Source organism: Crassostrea angulata, chromosome 5, assembly GCF_025612915.1.
Source record: "Crassostrea angulata isolate pt1a10 chromosome 5, ASM2561291v2, whole genome shotgun sequence".
In the NCBI taxonomy this organism is placed as follows: domain Eukaryota; kingdom Metazoa; phylum Mollusca; class Bivalvia; order Ostreida; family Ostreidae; genus Magallana; species Magallana angulata.
In genome coordinates, this window is record NC_069115.1 from 34,922,682 (window position 1) to 34,946,828 (window position 24,147).

Consider the following 24,147-nt stretch of genomic DNA (forward strand, 5'->3'; position numbering starts at 1 on the left):
TGACACAAATTCAACATCGAAATAACCTTTGAATCAATATCGTTTGCTATGATGTATGTATAACAACAGATATCGGATAACATTTTATATGTACCTTTCCATCCAGTAGCTAGGTGACCGCCAATTTGAAGACAGTTGCATTTACCTTGACAGTTGCTGCTATAGCTAGGATATCGGCAAGGAATGGAACAGTTGATACAAAGGAAGCCAACGTTGAATTCAGTACAATTATTTATATAAGGTTAAAAAAAGTCATCATGTTTCATGTAAAAAGGTAAGGTATCCGTCACTCTAACATGTACAACATGACTTCCTAATTCGACTTAGGATAAAGGTTTTTTTTAAACCTTACAGATTACGGACAAAAATTGGTTGCTTTCTAGTTTGTTCCTAAAGTCTTATACAACTAAACATAAAAATTGCTATAAACAATCAAGTAAAAAAAAAATCAATAAATTTACCTGAATTATTCACCTTCACATTTGTGTAATTTTGTATTCCATATTTTGCACTGTTTTGTATTTGTACTGAGTCTGCAATGATTTAAAAAGGGTTTTGCTTATAAATACCAAGTATGGTTCCCTCTATTTCCAACGGAAATTGATCAATAATTCATAGTTCTAAAGAATATGATAGGACTGAAATCCATACGCCCCGTTTATTAATTGGTCGAACCTTCATCGACCTGAGAAAAATCAAGGACTGCACAAAAAATCATGTCGAGGTCAGACTCAAATTTCCATAGAAGACAATTTGGCTTTTTCTTTTATCAAACATAAGGTACTGATGTACATTAACAATAATTCAGCGAATTTTTCTTACTTTTTAGGATAAATTTATTAATGTGTTAAGAAAAAGATGCAAATATAAACAATATAGTGTTTTAACTCTTTGATGGCATTGCAGAAAAAAATTGCATACATGTAAGACGCTAACGCGGGTTATATATTTGTTTCCCCAAAGAAAGCATTTTATTGTTTGAGTATATTCTAGTATGCATTCAGTGCAACATTACGCATCTGGAATAAAGTTTTATTCCCGCTTAAACTGATGTGCTTTAAAATTGTTTCAAGAATCTGTTTTTCATATCATATCTTACTTTGATATGTGTGACAACATGAACATATATTAAGATGTAAGTCTTAATCTATCATCTAGATGATATTCAAACTAAACTATTTCATTCGGAACTGGGTAATAGTTTTGTTAAAAATATAAACATTGGGTTACTTCAGTAAATCATAGACATGTTAATTGCTTTTGGTGTATAATACCATGATATATATATATATATATATATATATATATATATATATATATATATATATATATATATATATATATATATATATATATATATATATATATATATCAGGCTTGGGGTAATGCTAAATGTAATGGTAATGCATTGCAATGCATTACATGTTTTCAAAGTAATGCTAGTAATGTGTAATGCCACAAAATTAGCATTACAAGTAATGCTAATGTAATGCATTACTTTCCAAAATCTAGTGTAATGCTGGCATTACATGGCATTACTTTGCATTACTATGCATATTTATGCATGTTCACTTAAAACAAATGTGATGAATAAATGAATAGTTGAAATTGAATTTGATTAAATCTATTTTTAAAGAAGAAAGAAATAATTCTAATTGAGAAAAAAATGTTTTAATTGTACATGTTTTATTAAAAATGTTTTTTTAAAATTCATTTTTGAATTGTTTATATTAATAAAGATAACAGCACAATTTCATAACATTTTTAAGATTGTTGATATTAAGAGTTTATAATCATTTAACAATTTACTCCAATTAGTTTGCACTTCAATAAGAAATGTGTCAACAACACACTATGCCCCCAGGATAATCTAAGTATCAAAACAATCTATTGTTATAAGAAGTGCTAAACACCCGAATCCCCTTCCCTTCGCTATGTCACAATAGAATAGGAGACAGACATGCACCTTTAAAAGCAAAATGAATGCACTGTCCATCCATGATGAAAATCAATATCATGCACTTCCAATATTATAACCCATTTGAAAATAATCTTACTTATTTTCTCTCTCTTTCTCTCTGTCTCTGTCTCTGTCTCTCTCTCTCTCGTACAGTACCGTCAACGCGGATCCCGTATCTGACCGCGCTCCCCCCGCGGTTATTTAATCCTTTCCGCGTTACACCATCGCGGTTAATTCATCGCGGTCCTCGCTGCAGCCATGTTTAAACCGCGGCGGTGTGACCTACCGTTGAACAAGGTGATCGGAGATTTTTACCTGTACGCTATTAGACAATAAGACGGCCACCTAATATTAAGAATATGTACTGATAATGTCTGATGAATGGCTTCATTTCACATTAAATGATTACGTATTAAATGCACGTTTTCAAAACTCTCTATTGATTTTTAAGAAATAATTATATGCAACCGTAACAGTTTTCATGTAACGGTGGATAAAGCTATTATTTCGAAGACATTTTATTTTCATCATTTTCTTCATATAATCTACATGTAGGATAAGATAAAAACTAAAAAAAAAAATACCAATTTTTTAATGAGTTTAAACTTTTCCGATTCTAAATATTTTTAAATCCATATCAAGAAGTAGCACATCTTACGGCTTGGTCTCTCGATGCCAAAGACAGTAAATGTTATACTATAGTCCGTGACAAGCACATGCTTCACGGTGAACGTTTACCTTACGATCAACGGCATAAAATGAAAATTTTACTTTACTCTGAAAATACTACATGATATTATCATTTTATGTGTGTTGATTATAAATAAAGGTGCTAAAATATGTTGTAACAGTTGCGAATAACGTTTTTCGTAGCCCCCCCCCCCCCCCCCATCTTGAACTTTTTATGACTGTCAAAGTAAACTGTAACTTTAGTCCCAATTGTTTTACACAGAGGTGTGAAACCATCGCACTGACAGGAAATCCACTCTACGCTTGAACGCACAGAATACACAGGTATAGACTGGTGGGTCATCCGTGAAACGAGTGACCATAAGGATTTCTACCCGTATCAAACAATTTTACTAACAGTTACAATAATTATTGTGTCATTTTATTTCGTTCTTAAATTGTTAAACGTATTTTAAGATGTTCCTCTCCGCAAAAAAAAACCATTAAAGCTTCAGTATAAACTAATCGAGAGAATGAAAATTAACAGAACGAAACTTTTTTCCTTTACCATGGAAGAAACGCGTAGTGCAGCTAGCAGGCTGATTTGATTGACAGGTGTAGCACGTGGACTCTAAACTGCATGTTGGATTCAATCACAATGTACCCTATTATTATATGAATATCAATTTATGAATATCTAAAATTGGTATAGTTCAAATGAAAGTAGGTAAATTACGCCTTAAACTCTCTCTCTCTCTCTCTCTCTCTCTCTCTCTCTCTCTCTCTCTCTCTCTCTCTCATATGAAGATCATAAACAGAATATTTGCATCGACGACACTCTGTAAGCAAAATACTGGCAACATGAAAATTCAAATGTGTTTCCTGTTTTTCTTAAAATGTGTCAAATAAACAACCCAAGCACTGACAGGAAATCGTTCTCCGCTTGACTGCCCATAATACACAGGCCTGAGACAAGTCCGTGTATAAAATCACATGGTGATCGATGATCCCCGATCAACCAGTACTTTACCATAACGATATTGTGAACAAATTAGTTAAGTCTTTCACTGTGTGTATGTCCACTTCTTTTTAATGAATTAAACAGTCATCATATTTGAGGTCAAACTACTTGACATTGTACTACCTCTTATCTAAAGTAAAGCAGTAATTTTAATTTAGTAGTATAAATGCCTAGCGGGTATTATATGAAAACTTTACCTGTATCTTGTTCGCTTCATTAACTCTTAATAAGTTTACTCTTTATAAAGAATGTGTATATACACAGAATAACAACACAGAAAAGTTGTTTCACACATTTATCGCAAGATGAAAAAGCTTTCAAAAATGGGAAACTTCAATATATTTTAAATTTCACAGCATAGCATGTAAAAAGTTCGTCATAATGACAAGTAGTTAATACATGTATCATAAGACACACACAATCTCATTACACACACAAGTACGTGTACGCCGATCGTCTCTAATCCACAAAGTCAAAAACGTCGTCATGGCACTCGGTCAGCTGAGGGATAACGATGGACTTCCTCTTCAGACGCTTATCGTTCCTTCTCAGGCACTCGTTTATCTTTGGAACCACACGCTCCCTCCAAGCTTCGTGAGACTGGAACTCTGGGAAGAAATACACAACGTACTGTTTCACCACCTGTTTCCTCACTGGATCCAGTTCTTTCTTTGCTAACTTCCCGCCTCCATACCAATTATACTCGTATCGCAACTGTCCTTCACCGAACAGTTCAGGAAACAGTTTCCGTGTAAGGTTCACCGCGAAGTTGCCGGCATTCCTGGACTCCCGGACAAGGACGCGAAGTTCAGAGTCATCAATCTTGAATTCCGGAGGGATTCCTTCAGTTGTGGGCGTTGATGAAGGGGTCTCTTCTGCGCTAGTCTGGCTGTGCATCGCCGAATTCAGCTGCGTCAAAGTGTTGTCGCTGGACTGCCTCCTTATAATGTCAATAATGATGTTTGTATTGGCAATGGCTGTTGTCAGTAGAGTTTCTAGATGGGTTGTGCGCCTGTTGGTGGCATCTATCTTCTTATTAACAATGTCGACGGATTTACGCAGATCGGACACTTCCTTCAAAAGCCCGCCGACGAGAGAGTCACTATCACTGGTGGATAACCGGTGCGGACGGAATCTCACGACTGGTGTAGAAGCTCTCGGAGTTTGAAGTCCTATGGGCACAGATGCAGGCACAGCAACAGGCGGAGTCTGCGGTCCAGTTGGCACAGATGCAGGCACAACAACGGGCGGAGTCTGCGGTCCAGTGGGCACAGATGCAGGCACAACGACGGGCGGAGTCTGCGGTCCAGTGGGCACAGATGCAGGCACAACAACGGGCGGAGTCTGCGGTCCAGTGGGCACAGATGCAGGCACAACAACGGGCGGAGTCTGCAGTCCAGTGAGCACAGATGCAGGCATAACGACGGGCGGAGTCTGCGGTCCAGTGAGCACAGATGCAGGCACAACAACGGGCGGAGTCTGCGGTCCAGTGGGCACAGTTGCAGGCACAGCAATGGGGAGAGTCTGTTCGTTTACAGTTGGAGGGGAACCTGATGTAATCATTGAAGCTCTGGGTTTCCCTGACTTTGTCTGCAATATATTAAAAAAGAGTTGCATTATAAATGAAAATAAAGTGCCATGCTATGAAAAAAACCCAAAATATACACTTATTATTAAGCCACGTGGGGGGTGGGGGGGGGGGGGCTGTCACACGCACGACAACACAAAGTTAATGTCAGTTACACAAATTTAAATATGATATATTTTAATTAAATTAAGTAAGGTAAGTTAAGCAATCTTTTGAAATATCATTAGAGATATTGTATTATCTCGCACATACCCACATTACAAATGGAATACACGCATTTTGGAGATTTTTACATGTTATTTGAATAGCTGGAGAAAAGAAGACAATGTGACAATTGTACATATCTATAGTCTGTTTAATAATTAACCAGCAATTAGGTAAGAACTACTTATTTTGTGAACATTATTTATTTTTTAATCAATATTATTTCAATAAATCAATTTTTCTATAAACGTAAACTACTATCTTTATTTTTGTAATTATTCAAAGGTTTCAAATATCTTTTTATTTTACTGCTTAACATTTTTTGAATACAGACTATAGACAGGTAAATTTGAAGGTATCACATTTGGCTGGAGGCGAGAATACGAGGTGGGGATGACCCCCGTTTTTACCGTGGGTAGACCTAACAATTACATAATCTTGTGTAATATCCTTAAGCGCTTAGCACATTAAATCAACTACTTAATGATTTCAGTGTTGTAATTAGGAAAGATGGGTCGGATAAATCATGAACTTAAACTGCGCATAGTTAAGATGCACAAGGACGGTTTTTCGGTTGCTGCAATTAGAAGAGAAATGCGGTTCCTTGGGTACACAGTTTGTCGGGACACAATATCTTACTGGATTCACAAGTACCAGATCGGATTGTTTGGGGACATTTGTGAGTCTGATATTCCGCAAGTGTCGACATGTGTAAGCTTAAGAGATGCCGAACTGATAAAGGAGTGTATCGCTAAGGATTGCACGGTTTCGAGCACAGAAATTCATCGAGTGTTAAAAGAAGATGGTGCGAGTTTTGGACTAACCACCACTAAGAGGGCTATTGCTGCAAGTGGCTATACTCATTCGAAACCAAGATATGGACAAATGGTCCGTGATGCTAACAAACTGAAACGTGTTGAATTTTGTGAACGATTAATTGCGGCAGATGACACTTTCGACAATGTGATATTTTCGGATGAGTGCTCCATTCAGTTACATCAGAACAAACTGCACAGTTACCGTCAAAAAGATGCTTGTGCCGCAGTGTTACCGAAACCAAAACATCCACTCAAGATACACGTTTGGGCTGCTATAAGCAAACGAGGAGCTTCAAAAATTAGACTTTTCGAAGGGATAATGGACTCTACATTCTACGTGGAGAACATTTTGCGCGATGCACTGGTGCCATTTATCCAGTCGAAGTTTGGTGGAAACGACGGACACAGGTTTCAACAAGACAACGACCCGAAACACACGTCAAAGTTGTCCAAGCAATTTATGGATGAGAACCAGATAAATTGGTGGAACGATTGGCCTGCAGGTAATTATCTAATTTGTAGATTATGTTAATACATAATTTAGTTTTTTTAATTTAAGTTAGTATTCTGTTTATGACTTGTTTATATGCACATTGTTCAAAGTATAAATAAAAAATTATAAATATTAATCAAATTGATAATGCATATAATTATTGAAATTATTTCTAGTAATAATTTATTATAATATTTTTTTTTTCATTTATCAATGATTATTTTCTTTTCAGAAAGTCCTGACCTTAACCCCATCGAAATGGTGTGGAACGAGTTAAAGAGATGTGTTGCCAGGGAAGCCCCGAGGACAAAACAGGAGTTGCAAGAGTGCGTTGTGCAATTTTGGAGGTCCGAAATGACTGTGGAGAAATGCTGTGCCTACATTGACCATGTGTACAAAGTTGTGCCAGTGTGTGTGTTGATGAAGGGGAATGCAACCGGTGATGTGCCAAAAAAACTGTTCAGTGAAAGATCGCGAGGGAAAAGCATCGGGCACTTCAACAACTTGCTGACATCAGACAAGGACGTTTGTGCAAGGGCCAGTAACCTTCTTCAACCGTGGATGTGAAATTGTGGATACTGTGCTCGTAATGTAGAACAAAATTTTTGACTGTGATTTTGTGTGCAGTTTGTGATTAGGTATAAAACTCAATCAATTGTTATTTGCAACAATTTAAACAAATCATTATGTCCGTTGACGGCGAGGTGTTCTTGTAGAAAACAATCGTTAAATGTGAATTTTGTGGAGATCAATGTTTAATTATATGTATCATGTGTATGAATGAGTAATAAATATTTCTTTAAATCCATATGTACAAGGCTTTAATGTTGGTTTTTGACAAGATATCAACATTTAGATCGGGATCGGGATTAAACATTTTACACCAATTTACATGCATGAATATGTGGTAGCAATACAATAATTTAAGTAAATAATATTTATTGAATTTATATAATAAAATGAAGAAAGATATAAAGTTTACAAATGCATGCATGCATAACTATTTGGTAGCCTTCTTCAATGTATATAAATCAATTTTTATAATTTTCAAGTACTAAATATAAATGAAAACAAGACTGCTTAATCACTGACTAGTCTTAACGGATTAGATCAATTTACTCTTATAACAAAAATTATGCAAGCGGGTCAAAATTCCATGTCTGGTAAAATAAATGAATAAATAATATAATCATTATAATTAACAATCGTTAAATTCTTTATCTACGTCGTTTATTACTATTACATTTTAAGTAAAGATATAAAAACTAACGAAGTTGAAAAATTTACTTACGAAAGACATGGTGGTTTTCTGACGCTTCGGTGCTGGGGTTGGGGGTGATGGAGGTGGTGATGGCGATAACGGGCTTGCGGGAGGTGTTGGGGATGAGGGCTCAGTCCTGGTCTCCAACTCTCTCATCTTCACTCGAAGTTCCTGGTCGGATCCGGAATCAAGGACAACGGCTCTGTCAACTTCTTTGGCCCGGCCCCACTGAACATCATACTCCTCACCAACAGTGATCGTAATGTCACTCTCACATCGGAAGTATGCACGACTCCGCACTTGAAAATTGTCATCGCACAAGTACCGCACAAGAAAATGTCTATCTTCACGCACACTAGAACGCCTAGCCATTGTTTTATGAAAATCACAGAATATACGTGTATATATCTTTTCAGGGCAACACTTAGTTTAAAACTGAATAAAACCCGTGCGATGTGAAGAATCATACAATTTTAATTATGAGTACCTTTTGTGTTTTAATTAGGAGAACTGATTTTCCTTTGAACATTTAATTGTGAGCATGTGTTTTTATAAGGCTACAACTAGTCGGTCTACAGAGCTGGTTGAAATCAATTTTCCGAACAAATTATAAAATTTTTATCAAAACAATGACGCTTGTTACAGCAATTATAAGGACGTGATTTTCCATAATATGAACGATTAAGCCACTTTTAAAATTTGAATGAATTTTTAACGGTTTGATAGGATAAAAAGATAAAATGATATTGAAAATAAAAATATACATACCTGAATAATTATAAAGTAAAATATTTAATTTAAGTAAATAAGTCTTATTAATTTTACATTTTTTTTGTTAGATTTTAAAATTTAATTTAATTGTATATCGATATATCAATAAGTTAGTAAAGCATAATTTTTCAACCACCTGCGGGTATGGCCCAATTTTCCTTGGATTGTACAGATAACAGCTTTAAATGATTAGAATTAAAATATTATCCCAGTATTACCAAATAAACAGCTAATATTTAAAAAAAATATTTACCTTCAAAATATGTGATTTTCTATAAAAGGATCATGATTATCTTTATGCATTTGTTAACTTACATTTACGTTTAATGCATGTTATATTTTTTTTAATCGAGGGAGATAACTCGTGTTCCTTGTCGATACTTTTTAACACCTGTAATCGATCGTTCAAACCGCGGGGGTGTTGTCATTATAGGTGATTGAACCGCGGGGGCACGCGGTTTTTACCTGAGACAGGTGTTTAAACCGCGTTGCAATTAGGACCGCGGGGGTGCGCGGAAAATACGGGATCCGCGTTGACGGTACTGTATATTAATTACACTGTACATTAGTTTGGACTGATAGAAAATACAAGATTTATGTATTTAATCTATTATTGCACTTAATATATCCTAAGATAAAGATCGTCAAACAGTATTTTCCAGTCCAAGCTTTGACTGCTCCTGCAAAACATTTATTTAGCATAGCCCGGAAGATGGATGCATTTAAAAGATGAACCCTTTGAAACTTCGATCCTAAGTGCAACAGCAATCTTTTGTCTTAAAGTGTCCTCCGTAAAATGAAATACGATTAAAATATATTAAGAAATATAACTGGGAAAAATCATCTGTTTATAAATTAATAAAATTAAGTGTCCAAAATTATAAAGATTTGTGTAATCTGGGGATATATCTATATTTAGCTTTTAAAATCCGCAACATAATTTCATAAATTGTTTTTTGTTACACATGTTATCCTGTGTCTCTATTTCATATCTGATATTGTATCATGCCAAATGTCTATAAATATCATTTTACTTATGTAATATGTTGTTCATATTGCCACAATATGATTATACATGTATATTGAGCAAATATAGAATTACTCTTGTTTATTCATTGAATTTGAACCTGATACTGAGCATGAAGCTGTAGATATGTTAAAGAGTGTTGTATATTTGAAACATTTGCAAAAACTCTTTATTAGCTTTACTTAAAAAAAAAGTAATGGTAATGGTAATGCATTACTTTACTCATGTAATGGTAATGTAATGCATTACTTCAAAAAAATCAAGTAATGGTAATGGTAATTTAATGCCCAAATTCATGAAGTAATGGTAATGTAATGCATTACTTTACAATGTAATTCGCCCCAAGCCTGATATATATATATATATATATATATATATATATATATGTGTGTGTGTGTGTGTGTGTGTGTGTGTGTGTGTGTGTGTGTGTGTGTGTGTGTGTGTGTGTGTGTGTGTGTGTGTGTGTGTATTTTGCAAAAAAGTTTGTATATTGTGTCATTTTGAGTCTGGACTATTATACTATAAAAGAACATTAACCATTACCTTACAATAAAATTTTATGATAAACGATTTGACTTCAATTTATTGTATATCATTACTTATATAGTAATATAGCTTCCTCTCCTGCATATTAAGGTTTTGTCTCTCAGATGAATCGATACGCAATGGCATGCTCTACGTATGAACAAGTTAAGATACAGCTTTCTCTCTCTGTCTCTCTCTCTCTCTCTCAATCTTTTGACCAATTATACAAACATTTAAATAATGTCTAGTAGCAGTAAAGAGAGTGTTTTTGATTTGATACAGGGACATGCTATTTTTACTTGTTTACTTTTATTCGTTATTCGTAATTTTTGGAAGAAAGAGATTATGTTCTTTATCGCGAAATATTTTTTTTAACATTTGCAGGTAAAAGGGTTATCTTATTAAAAAACTGGTTTTGTTCTTGGTTTTGTTGACAAAGAAATGATTGTCTCGCATGAAATGAAACATGCCAATAAAATGTTTTACTGTTCTTTTTTTTAAGCCCCATCACATCGTTAGATTTGGATATGGCTAGTTATGTTATTGTTATATACAAGCTTGTAATGTTTTGACACCTCGATAGAAAATTGTGCAGTTTTCTATTTACTTTGGTTACTCGGTAAGAGTATGAGTATTCTTTATTTGGAATTAGGTTAAGTTAGCCAAAAAAAAATTATCTTATATGTTTTACATAATCACGAGATATTGACTGTTTGTAATACAAGATCTGCCCTGTGGACTTATTATTATGTACTGTTAAACAAACATGTGATACATATAACATCACTGCTATAATTGCCAGACAAACAAAAATAGTATTGTTTATTCTCTGGAAGTACGTCTGATCTTTTTTCTTTTTGCATTTTTTGAACTGTCTTGGATGCCGACTGTCTTTTAAAAACCCGTAAGACAAAAAAGCAAAACACATAAAGGATCATGGATTGTCAACAAATTTCTTTTGTAGATTTCTGTTCTTCGTAAGACAAATAACATATTCGCTGTACAACTTTTTTTTTAAAGTATTGTACCATTTTATACTTTTGTTTTGTTTTGTACAGTTTTGACATCATATAATAAGAAAAAGCGATAACAATCTACCTAATGTAAGATGTTTGATGTAACATGTCGCTTCGTCTTAGTTTTTTCTATCTTTGACAACCTTAATTTACGACCTTTTTTTAGCTTTTGAATAGATAAATATACGGTAAAATAATTTTTTTTTTTCATAAAATGATACACGTATTCTAAAGTAGTAAAACCGCCATTTAAATATTTTTAAAAAATCAAAATAAGTGTATATTCTAACTTTTTTCTGTGACCTGAACTGTTGTATCAGTTGAGCTGATGTCTTCAGATGGAGTGGATTTAAAAACATTTCTGGATATTACTAGGAAAAGTACAAAAAGAGTAATACATGTAACTGGTTAACTAAAAAAATATCTATACTTATAAATTAAGACTTTTTGCCAATTTATGTCTTCAGTCAATGTTGTTTTGGCTTATTAAGACCTACCTAAATGTAATGTTTTTTTAAGAAAGATAAACAAAATGATCGAAGTACTTTATAATTCTACTTTAGGTTGCTTTGGGTCTACAGATAGCTTATATATATATAAAAAATGTATATTTAAAAAAAACGATAACTAGTTGCTAGAAACTTACTGAGTTATGAAAAAGACGGAAATACATTTATGATTGAAAAATGGTTGTTGTATACAAAAAGAAACATTTGTCACGAAACGTTTTGTATTATGCTTTAATCTTATGAAAACCAACTTATCTTTTTCTTTTAGATACAATTCCTTATACGGCTTCGGATTTATCATTAAAAAAAATTGTAGATGCATTATCTAAAACAAATTTGAAATCATCGAAGGCTGATTTTATTTGATGTTTCAATAAACTTTTAAAAATCTAAGGCAGTCTGTATATAACTGAGGTGAATTAAATAATATCATTGATCTGAACTACATTAAAGCTGTCTTTTAAAAATCAGGATGGACTAAAATTAGGAGAATGTGCGTAATTAATTTAACAAACATTGTGTAAAAACATTTGAAATAGGATAGTTAGGAACGGATATCTTTACCTTACCAATAATGTAACATGAATAAATTATAACATATATTTATTTTGACACCCATAAGCTGGATCGCAGTCCTCCTGTATACAATTACAAAGATGTTGACAATCCATTCCGTAATTGGGATAGCGACAAATTGCTTCACAGTTTGGTCCAGTTCTCCCAATATCGCATTCTAAAACAATATACACAAAAAATAGAGATTTAACTAACAAAAGGCATGTTTTGAATTATAAAATATGTACATTGGCATTTGGATTGCTTTAGAAAAAATTCTTAACCATCTTCAAAACAAAGGAAATTGAATCAGATAATGTTATTAATCACAAAGACGGTATATCCATGGAAAGGTCTTTTGAATATGATGGCGTATTATTACGCCCCCAAAAGTAGTTCGCTGAGACAGATTATTCCCCTTACTACACTTTATGCCCCTATCTTTCTTACATCAAAATATCTGTTGCATATTTCAAGTGTTTGATATATGTCTTTTTCATATTTAATCTACCTAAATACACTGAAAATGTTAATTCATATTTAAATGAAACAAAGGAAATTATAATTCCTTAAAGACATGATTTTCATAATGTTTCATTTGTATTCTATTTTACATGTATAATCAAATAAACCGTATGCTTTCACGCAAATGGCTCTATACATTAGTAGTCACACATCAAATTGATCGTTGGACAAAGAATGCCACTCTCATTATTATTATTCGTTTTGTATAGGGGCTTCTATAACCTGATCTGATTGATTGATTTTATTTTTTTTGGAACACCCTATCAAAGAGAAAAGTCTATTTTGAAAAGGATTAATACGAATAAGAATTAGTGATAGGTAACTTTGACCTAAATATTCTTTGAGTAGCCAAAAGTATTGCAACAAACATGGCTGACGTCATCACAACTTTGCTCACTTTAAATTTTATTTGTATTGCCGACAATCAAAGTCCCAACCGACAACGCCGAATTATATGCTGTCGAGGGAAAAGACATTGGCAATCTGAACAATAGCAGAAAGTGATATTTTCAGACGAAAAACGGGTGGTTAATGGGCAAATTAACTCCGTTAGTCTTTGGAGAAAAATTCCGAGAAGTGGAAGTCCATAGTCTTAAACCAACGCAAAAGCCAGTCAAAACGAGTTGTATGTTTTGAGGGAGTATTACCTACAGTACCAATCAAACCCAGCCTAACACCAGAGTAAACCCGAACTAAACCACGGGTTTACTTTTGGGGTTTACTTTGGGTTTATTCTAGGTCTGCTTTTTGAAAATGTGGGTCCACTCGGGATTTATTTTGGGTTTACTCAGGGTTTACTTGGAAATTGCTTTTAGAGCTTTACTGTATGCACTGAAGTGTGAAGGAGAGCCGTCTTTTATTTTACCATCCTTCTGCCTGTAATTCCTGCCTCTTGTGTATTCCTAATACACAGTTAGCGTCTGCTTTTAGGGATATACTTCTGACCGGGTTTACTCTCTGTGTCCACTTTGAGTTTTATTTGTGTTTACTCTGAGTTTAGTCTGGGTACACTCTCATAAACCCAGAGTAAAACCAGAAAAAACCCAAAAGTAAACCCAGGGTTTAGTTGGGGTATAATTTCTGTAAGGTTGGTCTGATCGGTACTTGATGATGGTATAGGTATCATTGTACCACAAAGTATATTGAACTATTAGATTTTCAATTATGGTACATGTATGTTAGTTTTCGGAAATCAACCATATATTTTCCAAGAAGACGATGACACTTCTCACTGTTCTAGAAAACATTTTATGGAAAAACGGAATTAAAAACTTTAACAATATAATCATACCATAAATGAAGATTGGCAAAGTGTTTGCAGTTGACCTTACGTCCTTAGTTGTAGTTGGTATAACTATAGTACTCATGGGGCTGACTAGGAAAACAAAGAAAAAACCTTTGACTACTCGAATGTTTAATTTAAATGCATGGAAAATAAATTGCGTAAATTATAATCTTATACAGGCACACACTAATAACATGCAAATAAGTTATTCAAACGTGTTGTTTTATAAATATCTGATTAAACATGAATTTATCATCACATAGAGTTACATCCAAATGCTGGATCACACAGCTCCTCTTTACAATTACATAGAAACTGACAATTCTTTCCGTAGTTTGGAAAACTACAAAGTACATCACAAATAGTCCCAATTATCCCAATATCAAATTCGGAATATAGAAAAGATAATAATGACATCTGTATACAGATTTTAATTAACGATTTAAAAAAAATACATACAATAAATTTCTTTCTGGTTATCTTAAAACAAATCAAAAACACGTCATATCACGTTTAAGGACCACATAATCTAGATGTCATATTACAATACTTACAGTTAATATATTTATTTTTGAATGTTGATTTCATTAAAATGAACCTTTCTATTTAGTTACTTAATATATGTGGCATTTCAACAATGGTATTTGCTCCATGTATATAATTATTACACTTCATGAAATATCGGTATATGCGTGGTTTTATATAAAAATATGTCTTGCATACATGTAACTCTTTTATCTAAATGAGAATATAATTTTTCTGAAATTAACTTTACTTAGTCGATGTAAGTATCTTTACAATATCAAAATATATCACTGGCATAAAAAATTAGATTATAACACTGGAAAAGATAAAAAAGGAATTTTCTAAAATCAAAAAGGTGGGGGGGGGGGGGTGGGGGGCAAAGAATAGTTTTGGTTGCCGGCGGGAGTGGTGCCTAATTCCTATTCTCGTGATTTTTTATAACTGAATTTAAGAAAGGCTAACAAAGATACTATGATAATTAAAAGTTTTGTTGGTTGACTCCCACAACATTATTAATATTGATGCTGGTTTATTTTGACATATTTCTAAAAGAGAAAATTATATTCCAAAATGATCAAATGTGTAAAAAGAATAAAAGTGGAAACATTTAGATTAATAAAAATAAATGATTATGAGAAAAGTAAATATAACTTTGATTTGAAAAATGATTGAAATATAAATAGTATGTTTTTACCATTTACTGCAATCTTTGGAGAAATTTTGTTCGATGATCCGATCTCTTCAGTTGGATTTGGTATAGTATATTTGAAACTTACTAGTAAAAGTAAAAATTGTTTACTGCATAAAATTTGTTGTCCAAAAAAACCTCAAAATGTGTAGCCCGAAAAGCTCAAAATGTAATTTAATAAGAGTTCTTCAACCTGGCTAAACTTCATGATTTTTATCATTTTGTTTTTTACATTTTATTGCGTACAAAATGTGAAATACAACTACTGTTGTTTTGTTCAGTTTTTATCAATAATTAAATCTTTCTATCATATTCAAACGTATTTTGTGAAACCATAACTTTTTCTATTTTGAGAAAATGATTTAAGATACTGTTGGTTATGATTTTTTTTTTATAAAAAAAAAAATTCAGTTGTTTAAACTAGCAACTGTTTTAAACGCTGATTTCTTCATTTTAAAAAAACCTCAACTTTTAACCAAAATAAATAGACAGCGTACTTATAATCTATTTTATGTATTTCCTGCTTTACAAATAAAACTCTTGTAGTTTCACTAAAAACGAAACTTAATTTGTCATAATGCTGTTATAATTTAAATAAAGTATGTACGTTTTGAAAATTCCCATAACAACATATTTTACATCATTGTCAACTTCGAAGTCATTGAAAATTCAAATTATGAAGTACCAACTTCTTAAAAACAAATTACAATGAACAATTTATTAACAATTTATTTGAATAGATCTTACCATACTTTTTATTGGATTATTATTATTTATTAAATTTGCATTCCAAATGTTTTTGTTCGAGAATAAAAAAGTAGTAGTAAGTAAAGAGATAGAATTTCGTAGGTTTTTAAATTACATTTTTCACTTAATCAAGTCTTAGATTTCAATACACAAAAATAAAAGTAAATTGACATTGTTGCATACGTATACCTTCACATCCAGTAGCCGAATTGCAGTATTCCTTGCTACAATAACATCTTAACTGACAATCTTTTCCGTAGTTTGGATAATGGCAATATACATCACAATTTGATCCAACTCTCCCAACCTCACAAACTGTATAAGAGTTTAAAAGCATCGACATTTTAAAAGCATCGACGTTTTAAAAGCAGTTTAATAAAAAAAATATGAGTTATCATTAACATCCTAGAGCAGTTACAAGTTTCTTATATGTGAGAAAAAGGAGCTTACCAATCGCAAATTGTATTTTCAAAACCAACATGTATAACACAAACATATAATGCATTGTGTATACAGAATGTATAAATTATTAAAGTTTTTGTTATGTATAGTCCTGTCTTCATTAAAAAAAAGTATTTCCTCTTCCCGATATCATAGATTTTATATTTGCAAAAAGATTTCCTTTTATCGGTTCGCCAAATGCAACAAGCAATTATTAGTGTGTAAATTATACTTAACGTGTAGAGAGGTCATATTTATGACGCCAATCTTTATAATTAAGTATGAATCAATTGTCATCGACGTAAATATAAAAAACTATGTCCAGTGTTCAAAAGTACCTGCAAGTAAACGTAATACACGAAAGTGGATATGATAGCAGGAATGTATTACCATGATGAATTTCAAACATACACAATCGGTGCTTGCAACATTGTTACATGACATGTAGTGATAAGGAAGAGTGTTCAAAATCAAAAGTCCAAACAAAAAATACAAAACAGCAGCAGAGCAAACACGGGCCTCTAAAAAATAGGGGTAGCATCAGGTGGCATGGAGAAGTTAGTATCCTTTGCTGACCGTTCACACCTGCCGTGTGCTCTTTTTTGTAATCGGGAAAACGGAAAAATCCGTAGACAAATTTTACAATGCCAAAAAAGGACCTAAATGGTGTAATGTGCGTGTATGAAAACAAGAAAAAAAAAACACTTAATAAACTATCTACATTAAATGCACATTTAATAATAATCATGATAAAGTATTTGATTTAGATGTGATGTTTGCAATTTTTTTTTTACCAAAGTATACTGCCAACGCATGCCGTACAGCTATTTCCGGGTCAAATGACCTCGTGGTTGAGAACAGGAAGGAAGTGGCTCAAAAAATAATCCATTTATATTCTTTCCAGAAACCTTAGAATTAATTGATGCAGTATGGAAAAATTAAAAACACAACAGGAAGAATCAGCGCTCGAAACAACAATTTATACTATGCAGTCAATAATATATAACTTTACCTCGGGCTTACTCTATCGACACGTTTGCCATTCCATTTTGAAGAAGCTAATTTGCCTTAATATATTCTTGACATTTTCTTTGTAGGGCCAATTTTAAACAAGCATATGATCTGTCTTTTGCATATCTTAAAAGAAGTACTATATGCTTATAAATCAGTCACCGATATAGATGTAGTCACTTAGATTTGAGTAATATTACTTTAAGGTAGACCCAGTGTTTTAGAAATTTGTGTCCAAACAAACTCTTTTTTCAAATTTTAAACAAATTAAACAACGGATAAAGTTACTACAGAGGCCAAACTATTTATACTTTTGCACGTTTGTTTTTCTACGGAGAGCCTCAGCTCACAAGGTCAAAAATTCAACAACCCAATTTTAGCGCAATGAAGTTTAATCTCATAATTTATTAAATTAAGCGCAAAAATACATTATATTTTGTTATAATTAAAGAAAATCTGACAGAAGTCGTATAATGAGAAAGTCTAATTGATTTACATAGAAAATATACAAAATTATTACATTTATTCCTCAAACAACCTCCAAAGAATTCACAAAATTTCATATTTATAAAATTTTCAAAATATTTATTCAGTTTACAAAACTTTTTATTAAATATTAATTTAGAGTTATATATTTAGTTAACAAAAAATATAGTTTATGTAATTTTACCAGCAAGTTTTTGTTTGATAGAGTCTTGAATATGTAATTCCCCATATTTTTTGACAAGTTTTTCATTTTTTGTTCTGCATTCATTAAAAAAAATTCAAAAGTACCAAATATACATAATGTTTCCATTAATTGCACCTTTTCAACTGATTTCATTAATGGAATAAATAGATGTTACAGCATGTTAACATTTTTTATGTAGGATTACAGTAAACAATTCACATAGACTATCGCCATTAAGTAAATAATTCCCGTTTAGTTCTACATTCTGTTATGTTTTCTCTCTAATATTAACAACACCTAAAGTACATAACGAATCTCTACTCGATCTCTGGAAATTTGTTTAATCTTTGTTTCATGAATTATATTATTATATGTTGAAAATACAACTTGTGTGTAGTTTGTATTTTCCAGATAGAATCGGATGAGAAGATTATTACTAACAAACGAATACTACCAAGGGATGTCCTCTCTATATTTCCGGTTCAAGCGACTTCATGATTGTGTTCAGGAAGGAATTAGTTCAAACTATGATAATACTACCTAAAAACTTTCAAACAAATGTGTGCAGCTACGAGAAGAAAAAGCTCTGTTCAAATAACGAATTGTATCTGCAGTCTAAAATATCTTACTCTGCTCAAAGACAATTTTCAGGACTATCGTCCAGTACTATGCTATTTTAAACAATTTTAATTAAAATGTGCTAAATTGACAGTCATGTTTTATATATACATGTATGTAGATGTTATTGTTTGTTAAGATTTCATTCATTTTACATTTAAAACAAAATGTACCAAAGTGATTTCAAAGTAAGCTAAAACGTAAAATAATTTAGTGGAACGTATGTTAAACAAGTACGCCTGGGACCTAAAAAAAGCACCGGTGGTCGATGTCGTACAATTTTTCTAAGATCCAAGAGAGAAAACTTTGATAGATATACTGACCCAACAGGCACTGCTATTTCTTGGCAATGCATTTTTACGTCTTTGTTTTTTTTAATTAATCACTTAAGGATGAACTGGTACGTTGGAAAATGGCACTTGGCTTAAATTGGTCTTAGTAGGTAGCACATTCCTTTACATTAACTGTACAATAATGAACTAGCAACTCGTCAGCAGACACTTTACAATAACACCAAAATATCCGGATCAGTCGACCTGGTACATGTAAGTAATCATTCCTAAACATATTCCTCTCTTTAGATACAACATTTTGAGATAAAAATAAGCACCGTGTAAATTCTGCTGTATATCATACATTTATTAGGGTGTAGGATAATCCCCGCCTGTATAAGAAAGTTGGTACTAGAGTATGAATCCTATTTGCACTGACCAGAGTCAGAAAAGCTGCCACAAGAAAAAACAAACCGTGCAGTGGACCTGGTTAATTCTGATTCTTCTAATAGCTTTAAGTTATGTTTTTATAACACTTTTAAATAGCTTTTTGCTATAACAAGGTATATTTGTCATCTTTCGCTTCTTGCAATACTTGACAGAACATTGAAATAACGATCGCAATATCATACTCATAAACATGTGAAAATATATTGGTAATGTAATGGTCGTTGAGCTGTTAACATTGAGCAGATGTTTTAATGAATACTGTTGTTTTGAAATTTCCTAATATTTTCAAACCAGGTAAGTTTTATCACTATCAGCTACGATTTTATAATTAGACAAATTAAGGATTCTATTCTTTTTAGGGCTGAAGAATTGGAGAACCTGCAGACCGAAGTGTAACATATTGTATATTCATGTACACCTTCATTATACAATGTAGCAAAATATGATTTGTTTTGTCTAATAGCAGTGTGTGTTACCTGTTGATATGTTTAACAGAAGTAAAAGTAACACGTGACCTTTAATATTTTTATCTTATCAAAAAGACAAGTCATAATATTCCAAGAAGAGTTTAAGCAAATTTAGAACATATGGTTATGTTAAAGCAGTCTTAAAAATAAGAATTGTGATTAGTTGACTTTTAGAACCAATTTAACAAGAGCTTGGACTTTGGGTAGTTGGTGTGAAACAGCATTGTGACGTAGGCCTGTCTATTTCTGACACCAAGCCATTGCTCTTCGAAACCAACGAGATTTGTCTGGCTTTTGAGCTATGACTACGCAATCGGTGTATATTTCACTTGAAACTAGCGTCAGTTTAACTTGTTATGACGCAAGAAATAGATAGATACGTCCTGCTGAAAGTCCAAGACTTTGTTAAACTATCTAAGAATGAACAGTAAAAGTAAATACAAATTTGAACAATGTAGTAATTTGAAAATTGGTATAAATGCACTTTGTTACATTAAAAAGTCTTATATTGAAAATGATACTGAAACTTCTCTGTTTATGATCACGTTTTCCAATTTCACTTTTTGAAACACTGATGTTAAATGTTTCCAAGACGGATTTGTTCATTTGTACTTGAATGTTGTGGTATTTTTGTTCGTTGCTTTACAGTTAGACTAATATATAACGCAAGTAAAATCAAGACAAGGATCGCGAGACTGATAATAACATGGTCTTTGATATCTTGAGAGAGATCTGTATTTCTACGACGAATTTTCAGTTCATTCCCTGAACCATTTCTGATGAATGTTTTTGTGAACAGGACTGTCGTAACATCTTCTGCAATGAGGGAAGAAATGCTTAAGAAATAATCGAACGGACATAATATAATACTAGTGTACGATAAATAAATTTAAGATGAGTTGACTATCCTGCATATATTATCTTTCACTGAAGATGAGAAATATAGAAACATACAAGCTTAAGAAATAAAAATACAATTTTAAATAATTTTATAAATAGTCTTACTGAGTTCTTCAATTTGATTTGTTGCTTTCGTAGAATATGTGATGTGATTGTCTCCCCCCGAAGATGACGTTAGAATACGATTTTCCTGCTCTATAAAATAGTAAGTGAGAATTACTAAATATTCATAAGAAATTGTACTTGTACAGTTGACTAAATATATACATACTTTTACATCCAGTAGCCGGATCACAGAGTTCCTTGTTACATTGACATTGTAATTGGCATTCTTTTCCGTAGTTGGGATAAGGACAACTAACTTCACAGTAATGGCCAATGCGCCCATTGCTACATTCTGAAAAATATAGCTAAATAAATTAAAGACCTTTAACTTAAAATTTTGAATTTCGATGTAATAATTTGCGATATCAATATATTTACCAGACTGCAACCGTTTACATCCATACATGTAGTGACATTGGTCATTGTTACAGTTACATGTAAGCTGACAGTTCCAACCATAACTTGGCACGGGACATGTTTGACTACAATTTCTTCCATAATACCCATCTAAACAACCTTTAAGGTAAGCACGAACATTTCAAAATAAAAAAAATGTATTTATACTATATTTTTTGGAATTCAAAATTCTATATATTACATTATAATACATACGTATGCATTTGTTTTCAGCATAATTCCACATAAAACCCACACAGCACTCTAAACCATCAGGTCTACAAGATATATTCAAAAAGGCTCAAATACAAAGTTTTTAACTCTAAGTAAACTTGTTTTCTAATTAAAGCAGTATTCACAACCATAGCTGATAAATATCTAAACAAAAAAAATCCTATAAATGAATTTTATTCTAACGTTTCTTTTTATTTGCTTTGCAACGGATTTTTGTAAGTATGCACATTTTGGGATCATATTTGTAATAAGCATTATTGAACTAAACAAGCCTACTTTCTATTTGCGACGCTACCAAACGGTTAAAATGTCTTGTAGGAACTGTAGCCGTATAGTTTTTATTGCTAAATACATCAGTATATTTTTTTATCATTATAATAATATGATGTAAAACTTAATTTTAGAGTGACAAAAGTTACGAGGTTTTTGAATTTAGAAAAAGTAAACTAACGAACATATTGAAATAAAAAACAACAAACCTGATAATGTTGATTATATATTGTAAATAAGATATGTAACAGTGTATCTGTTAATTCTCTAAATTACAAGTACATTTACATGATGAATTAACATGACCAATACCTTTGAAATGGCGTACTGTGGGACGATCTATTTTAGATATATACATACTTTTTATCTATCTGTTACAGACAAAATCATTTAAATGCTAAATATATTTTAAAAGAAATAAGTAATGCATATGACGTTTTTGAAAAGCACGTTAATAAGAATTCTATTCTCAGATTTCCAAAAAAAAATCGAAGTTAATAATAGTATTAAGGTGTGATTTGTATATTTCTAATAGCAAATAAAAAGGAATCAATACTTTTTTTTAATATAATGATGACTTTATCTTGGGAAACTTACTGTTTTTAGTTGTAAAAACAAGTGCAACAATTACACAGATCTGCAAATTAATTAAATACAATTTACTTTTGTGTGTGTTTATTGAATATCTCATATTCAGTCAGTACTTTTAGACTAACGGTTCATTAAATACATGTATAAATCAGAACATGTAAAACACAATATATATCATATTTCATATTCATGCATTTACCCGTTTCTTTAAACGATACTTCTTTAACTGCCATGCATGTCAAAACATTATACGTAAGCTTAGATACTAAGATACTTACCCTTGACATAAATTTGAATTTGTAACAACACGGTGAAATAATAGCAAATAAATGCTAATTATTGCCATAAAAGGTCCCATGGCTGATTCAATGTGACTCAAACTCATTTGATAGTTTACTGCCGATGTTTCCTGTATTGTTTTTAACTTCTGCATAAAATCTAAAACAGATTTAGTTCCCTAGAAACTGTATAAATCATGATATTTGATTTCCTATGGTTTGCCTGATTTTGAAAAAATAATAAGAACCGGAAGTCAGATCCACGCTCTGCATGCTGAATATCTATATTTGTGTAGCGTATAGGAAACAAGAGCTTAATACCTTATTAATTTTTGGCATAAAATATAGACATATAGACATTAAAAATATACATGTATTGAGCTTGAATAGAAGTTTAGTAAATTATTTTCTAAAAAACTGTTTGAAATTATTTTTTTTCAATTATCGCCAATAAAGGATTTATAAATTTTTATCAAATACATTCTTGAGGAAAATATATCTTGTAATAGATATTTGGCACTTCCATTTGAGGTTAATGTAATGCAAATTTCCATGCACCTAATACATTGAAATGTATAAAAATGCTGCTATGCAACTGATCGATGAAAGATCTCTTGACTTACAACTTACAGTTTTATAATACACATACATTTACTTTTGCCAATTAATAGTGGATACATATCTCAATGAAGTTTCAAAACATGAACACAGTGATCTTTTATAACATGTTCTTTGAGCGTTAGACTCTGGTTTGATTGTTAGCAACACTACAGAAACTTTGTACAAATAGATTTAAGAGCATCGGTGAAATAGACAGATATTTTGCAGTCTAACATCAGAGGAAACACTCCATTACAATGGCAACGTTTAAAATGATAAAAGTTTAAAAAATATCCAAAAATAAAACATTTAAAAAAAAAATTAAAGCAAATCAAGTTTTATCGAATATTAACTGTATTTATACATTTTGAAAATATCTCTAAAAACTTGTGTTCAGATTTCATCAGAGTTTTGTTGATATATAATTCATATTGGTTTCCTACCGAGAATGGAAATATTTCCTTCAAATCATAGAAGATATTTGTTTGTATAGGCATTTCCTAACATGAAGAAACATACGGATAAGTTCAACATCGTATATATATTTATAGTGTTTTAAAAACGTAAACAAATCAAACCCGTACACCATCAAAACACAGAATACAATGTATGTTGATAGAAAATAGAGAATTATTTCTCATTAAGACAAATGGTTTA

General features: G+C 32.0%; 3 protein-coding genes across 3 annotated transcripts; all 3 read right to left on the reverse strand.

Moving 5' to 3' along the window:
• Nucleotides 1–3,875: 3,875 nt before the first annotated feature.
• On the reverse strand, nucleotides 3,876–8,674 carry LOC128183460 (mucin-2-like). Its single transcript, XM_052852443.1, has 2 exons — nucleotides 8,045–8,674; nucleotides 3,876–5,240 (listed from the first exon to the last, which is right to left on the reverse strand). The coding sequence occupies exons 1-2, from the start codon at nucleotides 8,384–8,386 to the stop codon at nucleotides 4,110–4,112; spliced, it is 1,473 nt and encodes a 490-aa protein (XP_052708403.1). The 5' UTR covers nucleotides 8,387–8,674; the 3' UTR covers nucleotides 3,876–4,109.
• Nucleotides 8,675–12,452: 3,778 nt separating this feature from the next.
• LOC128185373 (cell death abnormality protein 1-like) lies at nucleotides 12,453–16,742 on the reverse strand. The gene is made up of 5 exons (XM_052854981.1): nucleotides 16,638–16,742; nucleotides 16,377–16,502; nucleotides 15,447–15,527; nucleotides 14,234–14,317; nucleotides 12,453–12,595 (listed from the first exon to the last, which is right to left on the reverse strand). The coding sequence occupies exons 1-5, from the start codon at nucleotides 16,690–16,692 to the stop codon at nucleotides 12,453–12,455; spliced, it is 489 nt and encodes a 162-aa protein (XP_052710941.1). The 5' UTR covers nucleotides 16,693–16,742.
• A 3,475-nt stretch (nucleotides 16,743–20,217) lies between these two features.
• On the reverse strand, nucleotides 20,218–23,197 carry LOC128183461 (uncharacterized). The gene is made up of 6 exons (XM_052852444.1): nucleotides 22,891–23,197; nucleotides 21,734–21,795; nucleotides 21,500–21,637; nucleotides 21,288–21,413; nucleotides 21,122–21,211; nucleotides 20,218–20,932 (listed from the first exon to the last, which is right to left on the reverse strand). Exons 1-6 carry the CDS (start codon nucleotides 23,043–23,045, stop codon nucleotides 20,694–20,696), a joined length of 810 nt encoding a protein of 269 aa, XP_052708404.1. The 5' UTR covers nucleotides 23,046–23,197; the 3' UTR covers nucleotides 20,218–20,693.
• Nucleotides 23,198–24,147: the final 950 nt, after the last annotated feature.